At 47.0% G+C, this 15,785-nt stretch overlaps 1 protein-coding gene across 3 annotated transcripts in view; it reads left to right on the top strand.

Annotated features, from left to right (window-relative positions):
* Positions 1–264: 264 nt before the first annotated feature.
* The window catches only part of LOC112390487 (anthrax toxin receptor-like), a 28,273-nt gene continuing 12,752 nt past the window's right edge, over positions 265–15,785 (top strand). Inside the window, exons 1-9 of one of the 3 annotated variants that reach the window (XM_024731446.1) lie at positions 265–374; positions 1,121–1,192; positions 3,520–3,601; positions 3,706–3,739; positions 4,748–4,827; positions 4,906–4,974; positions 5,330–5,407; positions 5,506–5,566; positions 8,193–8,288. In XM_024731446.1, coding sequence (XP_024587214.1) covers positions 1,128–1,192; positions 3,520–3,601; positions 3,706–3,739; positions 4,748–4,827; positions 4,906–4,974; positions 5,330–5,407; positions 5,506–5,566; positions 8,193–8,288 — 565 coding nt within the window. In that variant the 5' untranslated portion in view covers positions 265–374; positions 1,121–1,127. Of the gene's footprint in view, positions 504–1,120; positions 1,193–3,519; positions 3,602–3,705; positions 3,740–4,747; positions 4,828–4,905; positions 4,975–5,329; positions 5,408–5,505; positions 5,567–8,192; positions 8,289–15,785 lie in introns of all 3 variants that reach the window. The other 2 variants (XM_024731444.1, XM_024731447.1) reach the window with 2 other exon arrangements.

Here is a 15,785-nt window from a genome sequence, read left to right as displayed (position 1 = left end):
AAGTACCTTTGGTCAGGAGCACAGAGTCCACAGGGGTGTTCTGAAGCAGAAAGGACAGATCACGCTAGTTCCATCAGGTCTCAGCAGCTTTTTTGGCTCCTGCCTGAGGTCAGGCCACATTGTAGGGGACACAGTCTGCCCCTGAGGAGCGCACAGATTAATAAACAGGCAAACCAGTAACCAAACGCTGAGTTAAATTGTGCCAAGGGCTAAAAGAAAAGTGAAAAGGAATTTCTAGTAACTTTAAGGAAAAAGCAAGTATTCTTATCTTTTTAAAGTCAAGTATGACTTTCTAGGGGATGTGGAATTTTGAACTAGATCCTAAAGAATGGGGAAAAGAGGGTAGAAGAACGATGAAGGACATTTCTTGTGGAGTGAGTGGTCTACTTGACTGGAGAGTAGCGTTAACTCAGGGAAGGCTGAGAGATGAGTCTAGACAGAGCACGGTGGAGCCAGAACCACTGAGGATCATAATGCCAGGCCAAGGGGCTTAGAATTCCGCTGTGAGTAGTTGGGAGCTATAGATGATTCTTGAGCAAGTGTCTAATATGATACTTGAGGTCCTCCAGGTAGAAAGTCTGATACTAGTGGTTAAAATGATTTGTAACAAGAGCCAAGAGCAGTAGAGAGCACAGCTAGGGACCTATGGTAGCAATTGAGAGAAAAAATAATGAGGGTCAATGGAGCAGAAGACAGTGGAGGGAGAGAAAAGGGAGGGATGTGTGAAAGGCTGAAAAGAGGTAGAATAATTTCTTTGAGATGGTCAGGACATGGGGAGGTGGGCAAGGAGAGAAAAGGGGTGAGTCTCAAAGTATTTTACAGTAGGAAAGAGGCCAGTTGGGAGACTCATGCAGAAGTACATGAGTATCTATCTTCTTGTGCATGCCTGTGTGTGTGAGAGAGAGAGAAAGACCGACAGAGAGATTTGGGGTGGGGGAGTATAAAGAGGGAGCAGGAAGGCCCTACACCTCCACAGGCCTCAGAATCCTTTACTAAGTTATAGGAACTTCCAGTGTTCAGGAAACGGGTCCCCGAAGCAATACACTTGGAATGGGAGCAGGGAAATTGACATGCACCCCCTTCCGGGTTGCTTGTTGACTTCGTCTTCATACTTCTCCAGCCCTCACATGCGGATGTCCTTCATCACCTACTCCACTCTGGGCCACACCCTCATGAAGCTCACCTCAGACAGGTAAGTACTGCTTTAATCCCCCAGGCAGGCCTGGTGGGAGTGCTCACAGGGAAAAACAGGGAACTGAGGGGTTCCCTGAGACCTCATGCGGACCCACTGGGAGCAGGCTGGGCCAATCTGGGCTCCCCTCAGTGTCCACTCTGACCCCCAGTCCCGGCTCCATGGCTCCCACTGACCCCTGGCTGCGATGGCCCTGGCAGACCCCGTGCTGCTAGACCATCTCCGCCCCCTCTAAGCCCTGCCCTCCACCTGTCCTGTGTCCTCTCAGCGCTCTTCCCTTTCCTGAGAACTGGCTCACTGCAAGGACTCCTGGGATCTGGTGGAGCAGATGTGTGGGCCCTTTGTGAACATGGCCTGTGTTGGGCACCTGCTCTGTGTGTCACTCTCTGCTCTGGGCCAGTGGGGGAAGAGGGGAGGCACAGTCAGAACCAGGAGGCGGGGGTGGGCAGTGCTGAAGTGCTGGAGCTTCAGTGGAGGGGAGCTTGGTCCCTTGGTGGGTCTGAGACAAGGGAGCCCATGAGTGTGGGCTGGGGTGCAGGAGGGAAGCATCACACGCCAGCATCCTAGGCGGGCCGCTGGGAGGGCCCAGCGATGTGCCCAAAGCCCTGGAGGTGGGAAGCTACAGAGCTCCTGAGTAGCCGGCAGGGTCCGACGCTCGTGATGCAAATGACGGGAACCCAGGGAGTGTGTTGGTGCCAGTGCGTGGACACAGCACTCCCCATGCCTGGCTCCCAGGAGAAGCAGGGGCTGTGCTTCCTGTTAGGTGAGCTAGGGGAAGACGTGGTTTTTTTGTGTCCCTGTCTTCTGCATTTCAGAGACAGAGACCTGAGTGAGGTTGAGGTGGAAGATAGCAAGCCAGTGGGGGGCTGTCAGGCAGGTGGCAGAAAGAGAGGCGGGGGCTGGGCGGGGGCCTCTGGGGGAGGAGCTGCCCGTGGGGGACAGGAGGACCACTGCCTCCTCCAAGGTAGGGGTTCAGAGCCTGAACCAAGGGAGCTGTGGGGAGGCTCTTGAGGGTCTCTGGGGTCCTCTCTGGAAAGTAGAGGTGACGATGCCTTCCTCAAGGGAAGGTGTCAGAAGTGGGAGTGGGCTCAGGGGAGTGTAAAACGGGGTGGAATCTTAAGAAGTGAAGGGCCTGATGAGGGCATAAGCAGCCTAGTGCACAGAGCTGGGAGTAGGGACGGGGCGGGGAGAGCCCAAGAAAAAGGCCCGCTCAGGCAGGAGTGAAGCCTGGCCAAGCTCAGTCCCGGGCCAAAGGCTGGGGAGAGATGAGAGCTCCAGCATATTTGGGGGTGCTGTCAACAAAAAGGAAATCTTCCCAAAAGTGTCAGGAAGAGGGGAGGGTGTTTGTGCTGGGGTGCGCAGGGCCTGGTTTGGCCTCCACTGGCCCTGGGTCACAGCCTCCTCAGCTCCTGGGCTGGGTCAGGCAGGGCAGGACCTGGGGCTCTCAGATCGCACCTCGCGGCAGAATCCCTTCTGCGCAAGGCAAGAGCCAGCCTTCAGAGACCATGTTCTCCTTAGACTTGCTGTGACAGCTCAGCCCATCACACTACATTAGCCTGAACCTAAGCCCCACCCCTGGTGTGTCCCAGTCCCATCCCCTGCTATCTGCTTTAACAGAGGCCGACAGCCCATCCCCATGGCAGCCTGGGGCCACTTCTCTTCCTCCCACATGGACGGGCCTCAGGCCTCTTTCCCAGCTTATGGTCTCTTTCTTCAGGAGCACATGAAGCCCAGGAGCCCTAGACTCTAACGGAGCATCCTGACTGCTTCCTTTAGTACCGATCCAGAGGGGGAAGTGGCTTGGAGGGACCAAGTCCACCTCAGGAATCTGTGGCAGGGGAGGAGGGCACAGGGCAGGGGTATCAGCAGAGTGACCTTTCCAAACTCAGCCTTGCCTGTTGGAAGGTGATGTGCCCTCACCAGGGACCCCTTAGGTGCCAGCAGTACCGCCAGTCACATTGGGGGTGCTGGATTCACAGGTGCGCAGCCATGGGTGCTCCCGCCTCACCACGGACGGTCAAGGCAGCGCCCTTGCTGAGTCCGCCGAGGTCTGCAAGCCTGAGACAGGGATGAGCACATTGAAAGCCAGGCCCTACCCATGGGACCAGCAAAGCAGCATCCTCCACACCCGCTGAATGGGGGACAGAGAAGCGTTGACCAAGGCCTGTCAGTGTCAAAAACACAGGCAGAGAGGTCACCACAGGGCCACATGTGTCCTCTCTGGTCCAGGCAGGTCTCCACAGGGCAGAATGGCACCAGGACAAGTGGTCTGTTTTGTAACAGTCAACCCTCGTTCCTCCTCAATTCCCTTTACTGATTTTTTTCAGAAATGAAATTCGTGATGGTCTTAGCAGACTTCAGAATATAGTACCTAGTGGAGCCACAAACATGCAGGAAGGATTTAAAAAGGTACAGATCCTACAGCTCTGAGAATTTATTCTGCTTTACCAAGTTCTTAGAGTATTATTGGGTCATCTCACTGCCCTCCACCAATTTCCTTCATTTTGTTGCAGGCAAATGAACAGATTCACCGAGCTTACTTAGTAGGTAAGCTTCCTGCTGGCGTTACTGTGCTCAGGTGGGACAGAGCCAGGTGCGGGCCTCAGCGAGGGCTGGTGCAGACCCACCTTGGCCAATCCTAGCGCTGACCTTGGAGCGAGTCCCTTGTCCTCTCTGTGCTGCGGGTTCCTCCTCTGCGCAGTAAGGATTAAAACCACCCCCAGGGATGCTTCCGAGAACCACATGGCTTCATGCATTACATTCCTGGTTCTTACTAGGTATCAAGTGCTTGACCTATGGTTGGGCTGCATGAAAAAGAAAAGAGAACTTCCAGGGATGGCGAGCAGACGGAGTTCAGTTTAGGGAACAGAGACCTTGGTGTCCCCCTGGCTGCCCACACTTTGTCCACCACAGCTCTGGCTCTGCCTCCTTTTCCCTTGAGCCTCTTCCCTCCGGTTGACTCTCATCCTGTGACTGTGCCTCCACCAGTGGAAATGGCTGTACTTGGCCCAGACCACCTGCATCGAGACTGTAGGGTTGCAGCCCTTGTCAGGAAGGATGCATGGGCTGCTGGGGAAAGGCGGGGAGCTGGGCGGGGGCTGCTGCCCAAGCACCTTGACCTCGAGTTCTGAATAGCAGGACCCACAGAGCCAGCAGGAGTGCCTGCCGGCGCCGCCCAGGACAGGGCCCACTGCCCCCTGACCCAGGGGGTGTCTTGTGCAGTCATTCTGGCTGCTCCTCCCTGCGCTCACCTGAGAGGCTTGTCCTCGTCCAGTGAAGTAGCTGCAGTTGCCTTTCAGGGCAAAGGCCGTGCCACCTGCCCATAGTGAAGGTCCACTAGGAAGGGCTCTGATCCAGTCTCAGGCTCCTCGTCTGTCAAGTGGGTCCTGGGCTGAGGCCCCTTCTCCCTCCAGGCGCTCTGGGTGGTGGGTACTCGGGTCAGGGTGGCCTCTCCCCAGGAGGAGGAGGTGTGAGAGCAGTGCTGTGGGCCTGGCAGCCTGAGGCAGGTCACTCCAGGTGCCCTGCTGACCAGGCCACTCCCTGCTTCTTCTGCAGACAGCAGTGCTTCCAGCCTGATTATCACTCTGACCACTGGACCACTGCTGCTAAGGACGTTACGAGCAACTAAGAGTGAAGTGAGTCTAGTCCATCATTACCAGCTTTGTGCTCCATGTATTGGGGTATTTTTACTCAAACCTTTTTTTCCCTCTTAGGCTGCCAAAGCTCGGAATATGGGGGCCAAAGTTTACTGCCTGGGCATGAAAGACTATAAGAAACACCAGGTAATTCAGAACAGCTAACCAGGTGTTCAGCTAACCAGGTGCCACTCTTGAGCCCAGATAGGGAATGCTTTCAAAGGCAGCTGTCCCAGAGACCCCCAGATGATGGCCCTCTACCCACCCCAACTGTTTGGAGAACACATAGCCACCGCCAATGTATAGCAAATGTTGTGGAAACCTACACACCAGAGGTGTGGATGGACGAGCTTTCCACTCGCTAAGGGTGGGCTGCTGGCAGACACCAGGATGTGGCCCTTGGAGTCCAACACATCATAAGGCAAGAGCCTGTCTCCTGGGACAGGATCTGCTGTGTCCTCAAGCCCTGGCTGTGTGCCCACCATCTCCACTTCCCTTGTAGCTGTATGATATTGTAGAAAGAAAAGACCAAATGTATGGGATAGACGAATTCAAGTCCCTGGAAAAGCTTGTTTCCTCGGTGAGTGTGGGCTAACCGTGAGAGGGGAGATGGGGTGTCTTCTCCCTATGCCTCTGCCATCAGTCTCCCTGACCCTGCCACCCCACTGTCTGTTCCAGCTGGTGGAAAATTCCTGCATGGAAGTGACGGCTGGGGACACTTACTTTGTCTGTTCAGGAGGTAGGAGCCAGAGTCACATATCTATACAGAAGTGTGTGGTTCTATGTGTGTGTGTGACACATTTGGGTGGGGTGTGGGTGTTGTGACTGTGGGGTGTGTGTACATGGTGTGTTTCTGTTTGTGGTGTGACTGTGTGTGTGTGTCGTATGTGTGGTGTGAGTGGAGTGAGTGTGTATGGTGTGTGTGTGGTGCCTATGACTGTGGTGTCTGTGTGTGATGTGTGTGTGTGAGCTGATTGTATGGAAATCTGTCCAACACATGAGTGTGCAGATATATAAGTCAGTGTGCCATTGTATGATGCGTGCACGTTGGGAGTTGTGTGTGGATATGCATGTGTAATTACTTTTATCATCCAGCTTTATTGACATGTAATTGAAATATAGCTCTGGATAAATTTAAAGTATACCACATAATGGTATAGACTTGAATACATATATTGGAAAAAGGTGACCAAAATGAATTTAGTTTATAAAACTAAAACAAAAATTTCTTTTAAAAATTAAATATATACTTCAAAACCTTCAACAATGCTTAGCAAATGAAATCCAACAACACATAAAAAATATAATACATCAAAACTAATTAGGTATCAAGCCAGAAATGCAAGTCTGATTCTGTATGTGAAATACCAATGTAATTCACCACATCAGGAAGATGGAGAAGGAAAACATGATCATCTCAGTGGATGAAGAAAACAGTTGGACGCAGTTCAAGCCTGACAAACACATCCAACAAATACTCACAGCCAACGCTACACCAACCGGTTCAACGGGGTCGGCCTCTCCCTGAGATCTGGAACCTGACAAGGATGCCCTCTCTCCCCCCGGAAGGGTCCCTGCATCAGTGTGGGGAGGATCCTGTGCAGTTGCTTTTCTGATAGAAGCCCTCTCTCTCAGTTTTCCTGTCATTAGTCACTTGTCACCCAGTAGGAACCATGACTTCTGCCTCACTGTGTCCATGTCTTTTGTTTTATTGATCAGTAAATTCTTTTTCTTTCAAACTTTGATTATGGGTAATTTCAAACCTGCAGCAAAGTGGAAACAATTGTACAGTGGGCACCCCATCTCTACCACCTGGATTCGCACTTAATATCTGACTGTATTCTCTTTCATATTAATCTAGCTAGCTCTCTTTCTCTGTCTCACTGTCTTCATCAGTCAATCTGATTTTTTGATGCATTCCAAAATAAATTACCGTCATCAGGCTACCACACCACATATCTTGAATTTGGAAACAATTTTTGTTAAGATTTCTCTTTTTGAAATTCAGCAAACTTAAGTGTATCACTCGATGAGTTCTGACAGATGCACGCAATACCTGTGTAACCACAAACCCCATGGAGAGTCACAGCACTACATATGCCCCCAGAAAGTCCCCTCATCTCCCTTCCCAGACAATCCCTGGTCACAGCTGGTCCAGAGATTGGTCGGTGGTACTGCCAGGTCCTCTGTGGGGGCTTTCTGCTTCCAAAAGCCTATCAAAACATGTTAGCAGGCCAGCTTCAGTCCACAGCCCAAGAATCTGTTTACTTCAAAAGAGAATTTGTAAACTCCACCTTGATCTGAGGTGACCACAGGAAGATCTGAAGCAGGACGAATCAGCACTGCCAGGTCCGAGGCTGTGCTGGCATTTCTGAGGAATATTTCTCAAGTTACTTGACCTTGCGCAAATCAAGTATCTGGGATTGGCATTAGCCGGCCTAGGCCAGGAGGCAGGGGTGCAGGCTAAAGACCATGGACTAGCAGCAGGAAGATCTGCATTTATCCTGGCCAGCTCCAGGGGCCAGGCACTCTAGCTGACCTCTCTGGATCCCCTAGTATTTGTTTCAGTTGTCAGGAAGCACCAGTGGGGACCCAGAAGCCTGGGGAGCCCCTATGGCCCAGAACTGCCTATCAGTGTCTCCCACCTGGGCCTAAGAAAGTGCTTGGTGAATCTCTGTGGTGGGCGTGGGGGGTTGTGTGAGGCACATGAAGGGGCAGGAAGAGGGAGGGGCAGAGCACTCATTGCCAACTTCAGAACCACAGCTGAGACAGGATTTCACCTTCCATGGGGGATTCTCCTGTGTAGGGTCCTCACCTCCTCCTTGCCTCACCCAGGTCCTGGCCTTGCTCCTGGGGTCTCCAGCCTGCCATAGGCAGAGAGAGAGAGACACGGAGGAGGAGCAGACCCCCTAGTGTCAAAAAGCGCCACAGACACCCAGGCTTGTGTGCTCAGCTCAGACAAGGGTCAGGACTGTCTTCAGCCTGTGTTGTCTGGGCTCCTCTTTCATTTATGGTGGAGAGCACTGCCTGTACCTCTTAGGAAAGACTGTGGTACTTCAGGGCCTGGGTTCGCCCCTATGGAGGGTAGGAGACTGGGTGTCTTTTAATGTGCTCAACAGTTCAGAGAGGTTTGTAGTAGCAACCTGAGTGCTCAAAGCCCAGTCCAGCAGCCTCAGAGTGGACCCTCAGTGACACCAGGAGAGGATCTGGCACAGCAGGTACACAGATACTGGTTCAGACAGAGCTGCTTCCTCATAGGAGTCACTTGGGAGTTCAGTTTTGGATGACCTTCTGTAACTGTGAGATCAGAGGGAAGACAGCCCTCAGCCCCTCCTAACACAGACCTTTGGATGTTACCCTTGCAGAATCCTACGACGTGACATTTTTTACAACTGACCTAGATCAACAAAGAAAGGATGAAATCGTTTGCAGATATAAGTTGGGCTTCAGCAAAGTCTATGGTAAGTAACCCACTTGGTGCCTCCAAGTAAGAACTATCACACAACACACTGCATTCCCTTCATCCAACCAAGCTGTCAAAGCCCTTGCTGCCCACTCACTGTAGACACTGTAAGGATAGAGGCAAAGTGGACAAGTGGAGGGAGAGACCTGGATGGAAGCCTGGTAACCTCTCCCTTCATATGCAAAGCCGTGAAGTAATCAATCCCCCAGCACATCAAGACCTGTTTTGAAAAGATAAAGACAATGGATAATCCTTTAGCCAGGCTCATCAAGAAAAAAAGAGAGAGGACCGAAATTAAAAAAATAAGAAGTGAAAGAGGAGAAATCACAATTGATATCACAGAGATACAAAAAGTCATAAGGGAATATTACAACCAGTTATAGGCCAACAAATTGGACAACCAAGAAAGAATGGATAAATGTCTAGAAACATATAATCTTCCAAGATTGAATCAGGAAGAAATAGATAAGCTGCACAGACTGATTGCTAGTATTGAAATTGAATATGTAATCAACAAACCCCCAGCAAACAAAAGTCCAAGATGAGATGGCTTCACAGGGGAATTCTACACAGAAGAGCTAATATCTATCCTTCTCAAACTATTTGAAAATATTGAAGAGGAGGGAACACTCCCAAAATCACTCTATAAGGTCACCATTACCCTGATACCAAAAGTAAACGAGGTCACTACAGAAAAAGAAAATTACAGGCCAATATCTCTGATGAATATAGACGCAAAAAACCTCAACAAAATGTTAGCCAACTGAATTCAACAATATATAAAAAAGGATCAACACCATGATCAAGTGGGATTTATTTCAGGGATGCAAGAATGGTTCAATATCCACAAATCAATGAATATAATTCACCACACTAACAACAGCAACAACAAAAAAAGGATAAAAATCACATGACCATCTCAATAGACACAGAAAAAGCATTTGACAAAATTCAACATTCATTCATGATTTTTAAAAAAACTCTTATCAAAGGTGGTATAGAGGGAGCATATCTCAACTTAATAAAAGCCATTTATGACAAACCCACAGATGACACAACACTTGACAGTGAAAAGCTGAAAGCTTCTCTTTTAAAATCAGGAAAAAGACAAGGATGCCCACTATTATCACTCCTATTTAAGATATATTGGAAGTCCTAAGCGCAGCAATCAGACAAGAAAAAGAAATAAAAGACATCCAAATTGGAAGGAAAAAGTAAATCTGTCACTATTTGCAGATGACATGATACTATATTCAGAAAGCAATACAAAAAACTCCACCAAAGAAAACTATTAAAACTAATAAATGAATTCAATAAAGTTGCAGGATGCAAGATTAATATACAGAAATCTCTTGCATTTCTGTACAATAAAATATCAGAAAGTGAATTTAATAAAACAATCCCATTTACAATTGCATCAAAAAGAATAAAATACCTAGGAATAAACTTAACCTAGAAGGTGAAAGACCTATACTTGAAAACGATAAAACATTGATGAAGGAAAGTGAAGAAAATACAAATAAATTGAAAGAAAGGTCTTGTTCATGGATTGGAAGAATTGATATTGTTAAAATGTCCATACTACCGAAAGCAATCTACAAATTTAATGCAATTCCTAGGAAAAAAATCCCTGACATTTTTCACAGAAATAGAATAAGTAATCCTAAAATTTGTATGTAACTTCAAAAAAACTCTAATAGTCAATGCAATCTTGAGAAAAAGGAACAAAGCTAGAGGTATTGTGTTCCTTGTGTTCGGACAATACCACAAAGCTACAGTAATCAAAACAGCAGAGTAATGACACAAAAATTGACACATAGATCATCAGAAGAGTAGAGAGATCCCAGAAATAAACTCATGCACATGTGGTCAATTAATCTATGACAAAGAAGGCAAAAATATACAATAAAGTCAGTCTCTTCAACATGTGGTGCTGGGAAAATTGGACACCCTGCACATAAAAGAATGAGATTAGAACATTTCCTCACACCATATACCAAAAAATCTAAAATTGCATTAAAACAGTAGATACTGGAGAGGGTGTAGAGAAAAGAGAACCCTCTTACACTGTTGGTGGGAATGTAAATTGATACAGCCACTATAGAGAACAGTATGGAGGTTCCTTAAAAAACTAAAAATAGAACTACCATATGACCTAGCAATTCCACTCCTGGGCATATACCTGGAGAAAACCATAAGTCAAAAAATACATACACCCCAGGGCTTCCCTGGTGGCGCAATGGTTGAGAGTCCGCCTGCTGATGCAGGGGACGTGGGTTCATGCCCTAGTCCGGGAAGATCCCACGTGCCGCGGAGTGGCTGGGCCCGTGAGCCATGGCCGCTGAGCCTGCGCGTCCGGAGCCTGTGCTCTGCAACAGGAGAGGCCACAACAGTGAGAGGCCCGCGTACTGCAAAAAAAAACATGCACCCCAATGTTCATTGCAGCACTATTTACAATAGACAGGAGAAGGAAGCAACTTAAATGTCCATCAACAGAGGAATGGATAAAGATGTGGTACATATAAACAATGGAATATTACTCAGCCCTAAAAGGGAACAAAATTGTGCCATTTGCAGAAACGTGGATGACGTAGAGACTGTCATACAGAGTGAAGTAAGTCAGAAAGACAAAACCAAATATTGTATATTAACACATATATGTGGAATCTAGAATAATGGTATAGATGAACTTATTTGCGCAGCAGAAATAGAGACACAGATGTAGAGAACAAACGTATGGGTACCAAGGGGTGAAGGGGCAGGGTGGGATGGATTGGGAGATTGGGACTGACATATATACACTACTATGTATAAAACAGATAACTAATGAGAACTAACTGTATAGCACAGGGAATTTTACTCAGTGCTCTGTGGTGACCTAAATGGGAAGGAAATACAAAAAAGGGCAGATGTATGTATACAAATAGCTGATTCACTCTGCTATACAGCAGAAACTAACACAACATTGTAAAGCAACTATACTCCAATTAAAAAAATGCACTGAAGATGTAACTATAATACCTGAAATCATACAACTCCTAGAAGAAAACACAGGCAGAATAGTCTTTGACACAAATTGTAGCAATACCTTTTTGGACCTGTCGCCTAAGGCAAAGGAAACAAAATCAAAGATAAACAAATGGGACCAAATTATACTTATAACCTTTTGCACACCAAAAGAAACTATTGACAAAATGAAAAGAGAACCTACTGAATGGGAGGAAATATTTGCAAATGATATGACTTATGAGTCAATATCCAAAATATATAAATAGCTCAAACACTTCAGTATCAAAAAAAAAACCGGTTAAAACATGGGCAGAAGACCTGAATAGACATTTTTCCATAGAAGATATACAGATAGCCAACAGCTATATAAAAAGATGCTTAACATCACTAATCATGCAAGTCAAAACCACAATAAGATATCATCTCACACTTGTCGAAATGGCTCTGATCAAATGTTGGCCAGGATGTGGAGAAAAGGGAACCCCAGTATACTGGGGTATTGGTGGGAATGTATTGCACCAAAAATTGGTGCAGCCACTAGAGAAAACAGTATGGAGATTCCTCAAAAATGTAAAAATAGAATTACCATATGATCCAGCAATTCCACTACTGGATATATATCTGAAGAAAAAAAAACACTAATTTGAAAAGATACATGAACCCCAACATTCACAGCAGCATTATTTATAATAGACAAGATATGGAAGCAACATAAGTGTCCATCACAGATGAAGAGATAAAAAAGATGTGGAAAGAACGCAAGGTGGGCCTCAGGCTGGTGCACCGTCACGCCGGCCTCTGCCGCCGCAGGCCCGCCCCGCACTCCGCACCCCTCCCTCCCCCCGTTATTTTGCCAAATGGTGATTTTCTTATTCTGTCATTCCTTCTCCATTTATTAACTGGCTTTTTACTGGAAGAAAGAATGTTTCGTCCCTCCCTCCCTCCCTCCCTCCTTTCTTTCCTTCTTTCCCTCTTTCCTTCTTTCTTTCTTCCTTTCTTCCGTCCTTCCTTCCTTCCTTCCTTCCTTTCTTCCTTTCTTCCTTTCTTTCCTCCTTCCTTCCTTCCTTCCTACTTCTACGAATTCTTTCTCTCTACTTTTTCTCCCTTTTATTCTGAGCCGTGTGGATGAAAGGCTCTTGGTGCTCCAGCCAGGAGTCAGTGCTGTGCCTCTGAGGTGGGACAGCCAACTTCAGGACACTGGTCCACAAGAGACCTCCCAGCTCCACATAATATCAAACGGCGAAAATCTCCCAGAGATCTCCATCTCAACACCAGCACCCAGCTTCACTCAACGACCAGCAAGCTACAGTGCTGGACACCCTCTGCCAAACAACTAGCAAAACAGGAACACAGGGCTTCCCTGGTGGCACAGTGGTTGAGAGTCCTCCTGACAATGCAGGGGACACAGGTTCGGGCCCCAGTCCGGGAAGATACCACATGCCGCGGAGCGGCTGGGCCCGTGAGCCATGGCTGCTGAGCCTGTGCGTCCGGAGCCTGTGCTCCGCAGCGGGAGAGGCTACAATGGTGAGAGGCCCGCATACAGCAAAAAAACCAAAACAAAACAGGAACACAACCCCACCCATTAGCAGAGAGGCTGCCTAAAATCATTCAGGAATGTACAGTGGAGAATGGACAGCCTCTTCAATAAGTGATGCTGGGAATACTGGACGGGTACATGTCAAAGTATGAGATTAGATCACTCCCTAACACCATACACAAAAATAAGCTCAAAATGGATCAAAGACCTAAATGTGTGGCACATATATACAATGGAATATTATTCAGCCATAAAAAGAAACAAAATTGAGCTATTTTTAATGAGGTGGATAGACCTAGAGTCTGTCATACAGGTGAAGTAAGTCAGAAAAAGAAAGACAAATACCATATGCTAACACATATATATGGAATTTAAGAATAAAAAATGTCATGAAGAACCTAGGGGTAAGACAGGAATAAAGACACAGACCTACTGGAGAACGGACTTGAGGATATGGAGAGGGGGAAGGGTGAGCTGTGACAAAGCGAGAGAGAGGCATGGACATATATACACTACCAAATGTAAGGTAGATAGCTAGTGGGAAGCAGCCGCATAGCACAGGGATATCAGCTCAGTGTTTTGTGACCAACTGGAGGGGTGGGATAGGGAGGGTGGGAGGGAGGGAGATGCAAGAGGGAAGAGATATGGGAACACATGTATATGTATAACTGATTCACTTTGTTATAATGCAGAAACTAACACACCATTGTAAAGCAATTATACCCCAATAAAGATGTTTAGAAAATAAAATAAAGTAAAATAAAAACAAACCCAAAACATGTAGTCTAGGCTCACAAGGAGCTCAAAATCAAACAGAAGAGGCAATGTACATTTAAAAAAAAAAAAAAAAGATGTGGTATATATTACTCAGGAAATATTACTCAGCCATAAAAAAGAATGCAGTTCTATAATTTGCAACAACATGGATGGACTTACAGGGTATTTATGCTAAGTGAAATAAGTCAGACAGAGAAAGAAAATACTGTTGTGTTATCACTTACACATGGAATCTAAAAAATAAAATAAATGATTGAATATCACAAAACAGAAACAGACTCATAGATGTAGAGAACAAACCAGTGTTTGCCAGCAGGAAGAGGGAAGCAGGAAGGAGCAAGATCCAGGGGTAGGGGATTGAGAGGTACAAATTGCTATGTATAAAATAAATAAGCTACAGTTTATATTGTACAGCACAAGGAATAGAGCCAATATTTTGTAATAACTTTAAATGCAGTATAATCTATTAAAAATTTTAAATCACTATGCTATACCCCTGAAACTAGTATAATATTATATATAAAAAAAAAACTATACTTCAATTAAAAGAAAAAAAAAGAGGGCTTCCCTGGTGGCGCAGTGGTTGAGTGTCCGCCTGCCAATGCAGGGGACGTGGGTTCATGCCCCGGTCCGGGAAGATCCCACATGCCGCAGAGCGGCCGGGCCCGTGAGCCATGGCCGCTGAACCTGCGTGTCTGGAGCCTGTGCTCTGCAATGGAAGAGGCCAGAACAGTGAGAGGCCCGCGTACCGCAAAAAAAAAAAAAAAAGAAAAGAAAAAAAGAAAGCTCCTCTGCAGCCAACCATGCCTTCCTTGGCCCTCTGTATGCGAGGTGTCTGCCATCACCTCACTCTCCCTGCTCTGTGAATACTATGGAGATTACACCACATTTCCTTGTGATTTTTTCACACTAATCCCAATCACCCTAACCCTCAGGCACAAATCCTTCCCCCTAAATGTAACTGGTGATTAGTTTCTATATCAGTACCAATGAAGGGGAACACAGTTCAGAAGTTCGTAGCTAATCTGAGAACTGAGTTATAGCCAATAGGTCACGTGGAAGGGGACCATCTGTGTGGAACAGGCCTGACCTGTGGCCACTGTCAGGGTGTGAAAAGATTTAGGGCTCAGGAGAGGAGAAGGTTCCACAGCTACTAGCTACAGACTGTCTGAGCCTCCAGAGTGCCACCTCCCAGCTCCCACAAAGTTACAGGACAAGCACGAACACAGAAGCCCTGTTCCCCTCAGGCTTCCCTGTGTCCATAAATGTCACCACCACCCACCCAGGCGCTCTGCTCACTAACCAGCACATCGTCCTTGACTCCTCTTTGCTCTCATCCCACATCCAGTCCACCTGCAGGCCCTGCTATCTGTGTGTCCAAACTTACCCGAACCTGGCCAGCCATGCGACAGGCTCACTGCACTTAGAATAAAGCCCAAACCCCTTCTCAGGGCCCACGAGGCCCCGCCCCCGCTCCTCACTCACGTCTTTCCCACAACAAGCTCAGCTAATTATGCCTCAGGCCTTGGAACAGGCTCCCACAGCCCAGACCATCTTCCCCAGACTTTTCCCTGCCTTTCCCCTCATCTGGTTTCAACTCCAGGAACACCGCCGCAGTGAGAACTTATCTTTACGGGTAATTTTCAATAACATACAAAAGTAGCAAAACTTGTTAATGCCCTTGAAGCAGCCTTCCCCTACTTTCAGTAATTACCAATCCTGGCCAATCTGGTTTTGATGATACTCTCACCATTGATTATTGTGAAGCAAATCCCAGACATCCAATCATGTCCTGTATAAATATTTCACTTTTTCTTAAAGAGAAATTGAGTCTCTAAAAGACAGGGCAGGTCACCTGCTCCTAAGCAGCTGTCCCTTCTCCTCCCTTCTCTATCCCGTCCCTTGCTTTCTGATGTCACTGCACTTTTCACTCCGGCACTTATTTTGTTCATTGTTTCTTACTTTATTGTCTGTCTCCCTCTCCAGTCCCACAACTGTCAGGTCCTTGAGAGCAGGGCCTCTGCTTGCCTTGTTCCCATTAAATACCAGGGCCTTTTATAACAACTATAAATGGAGTACAACTTTTACAAAGTGTGAATCACGGTATTGTACACTTGTAATTTAGGGAATATTGTATATCAACTGTACTTAAATAAAGTTTAAAACACCAAA

Source organism: Neophocaena asiaeorientalis, unplaced genomic scaffold, assembly GCF_003031525.2.
Source record: "Neophocaena asiaeorientalis asiaeorientalis breed wild unplaced genomic scaffold, Neophocaena_asiaeorientalis_V1.1 scaffold714, whole genome shotgun sequence".
Lineage (NCBI taxonomy): Eukaryota > Metazoa > Chordata > Mammalia > Artiodactyla > Phocoenidae > Neophocaena > Neophocaena asiaeorientalis.
The sequence above is the reverse complement of the archived record's forward strand: the minus strand, read 5'-3'. Positions and strand labels throughout refer to the sequence as shown.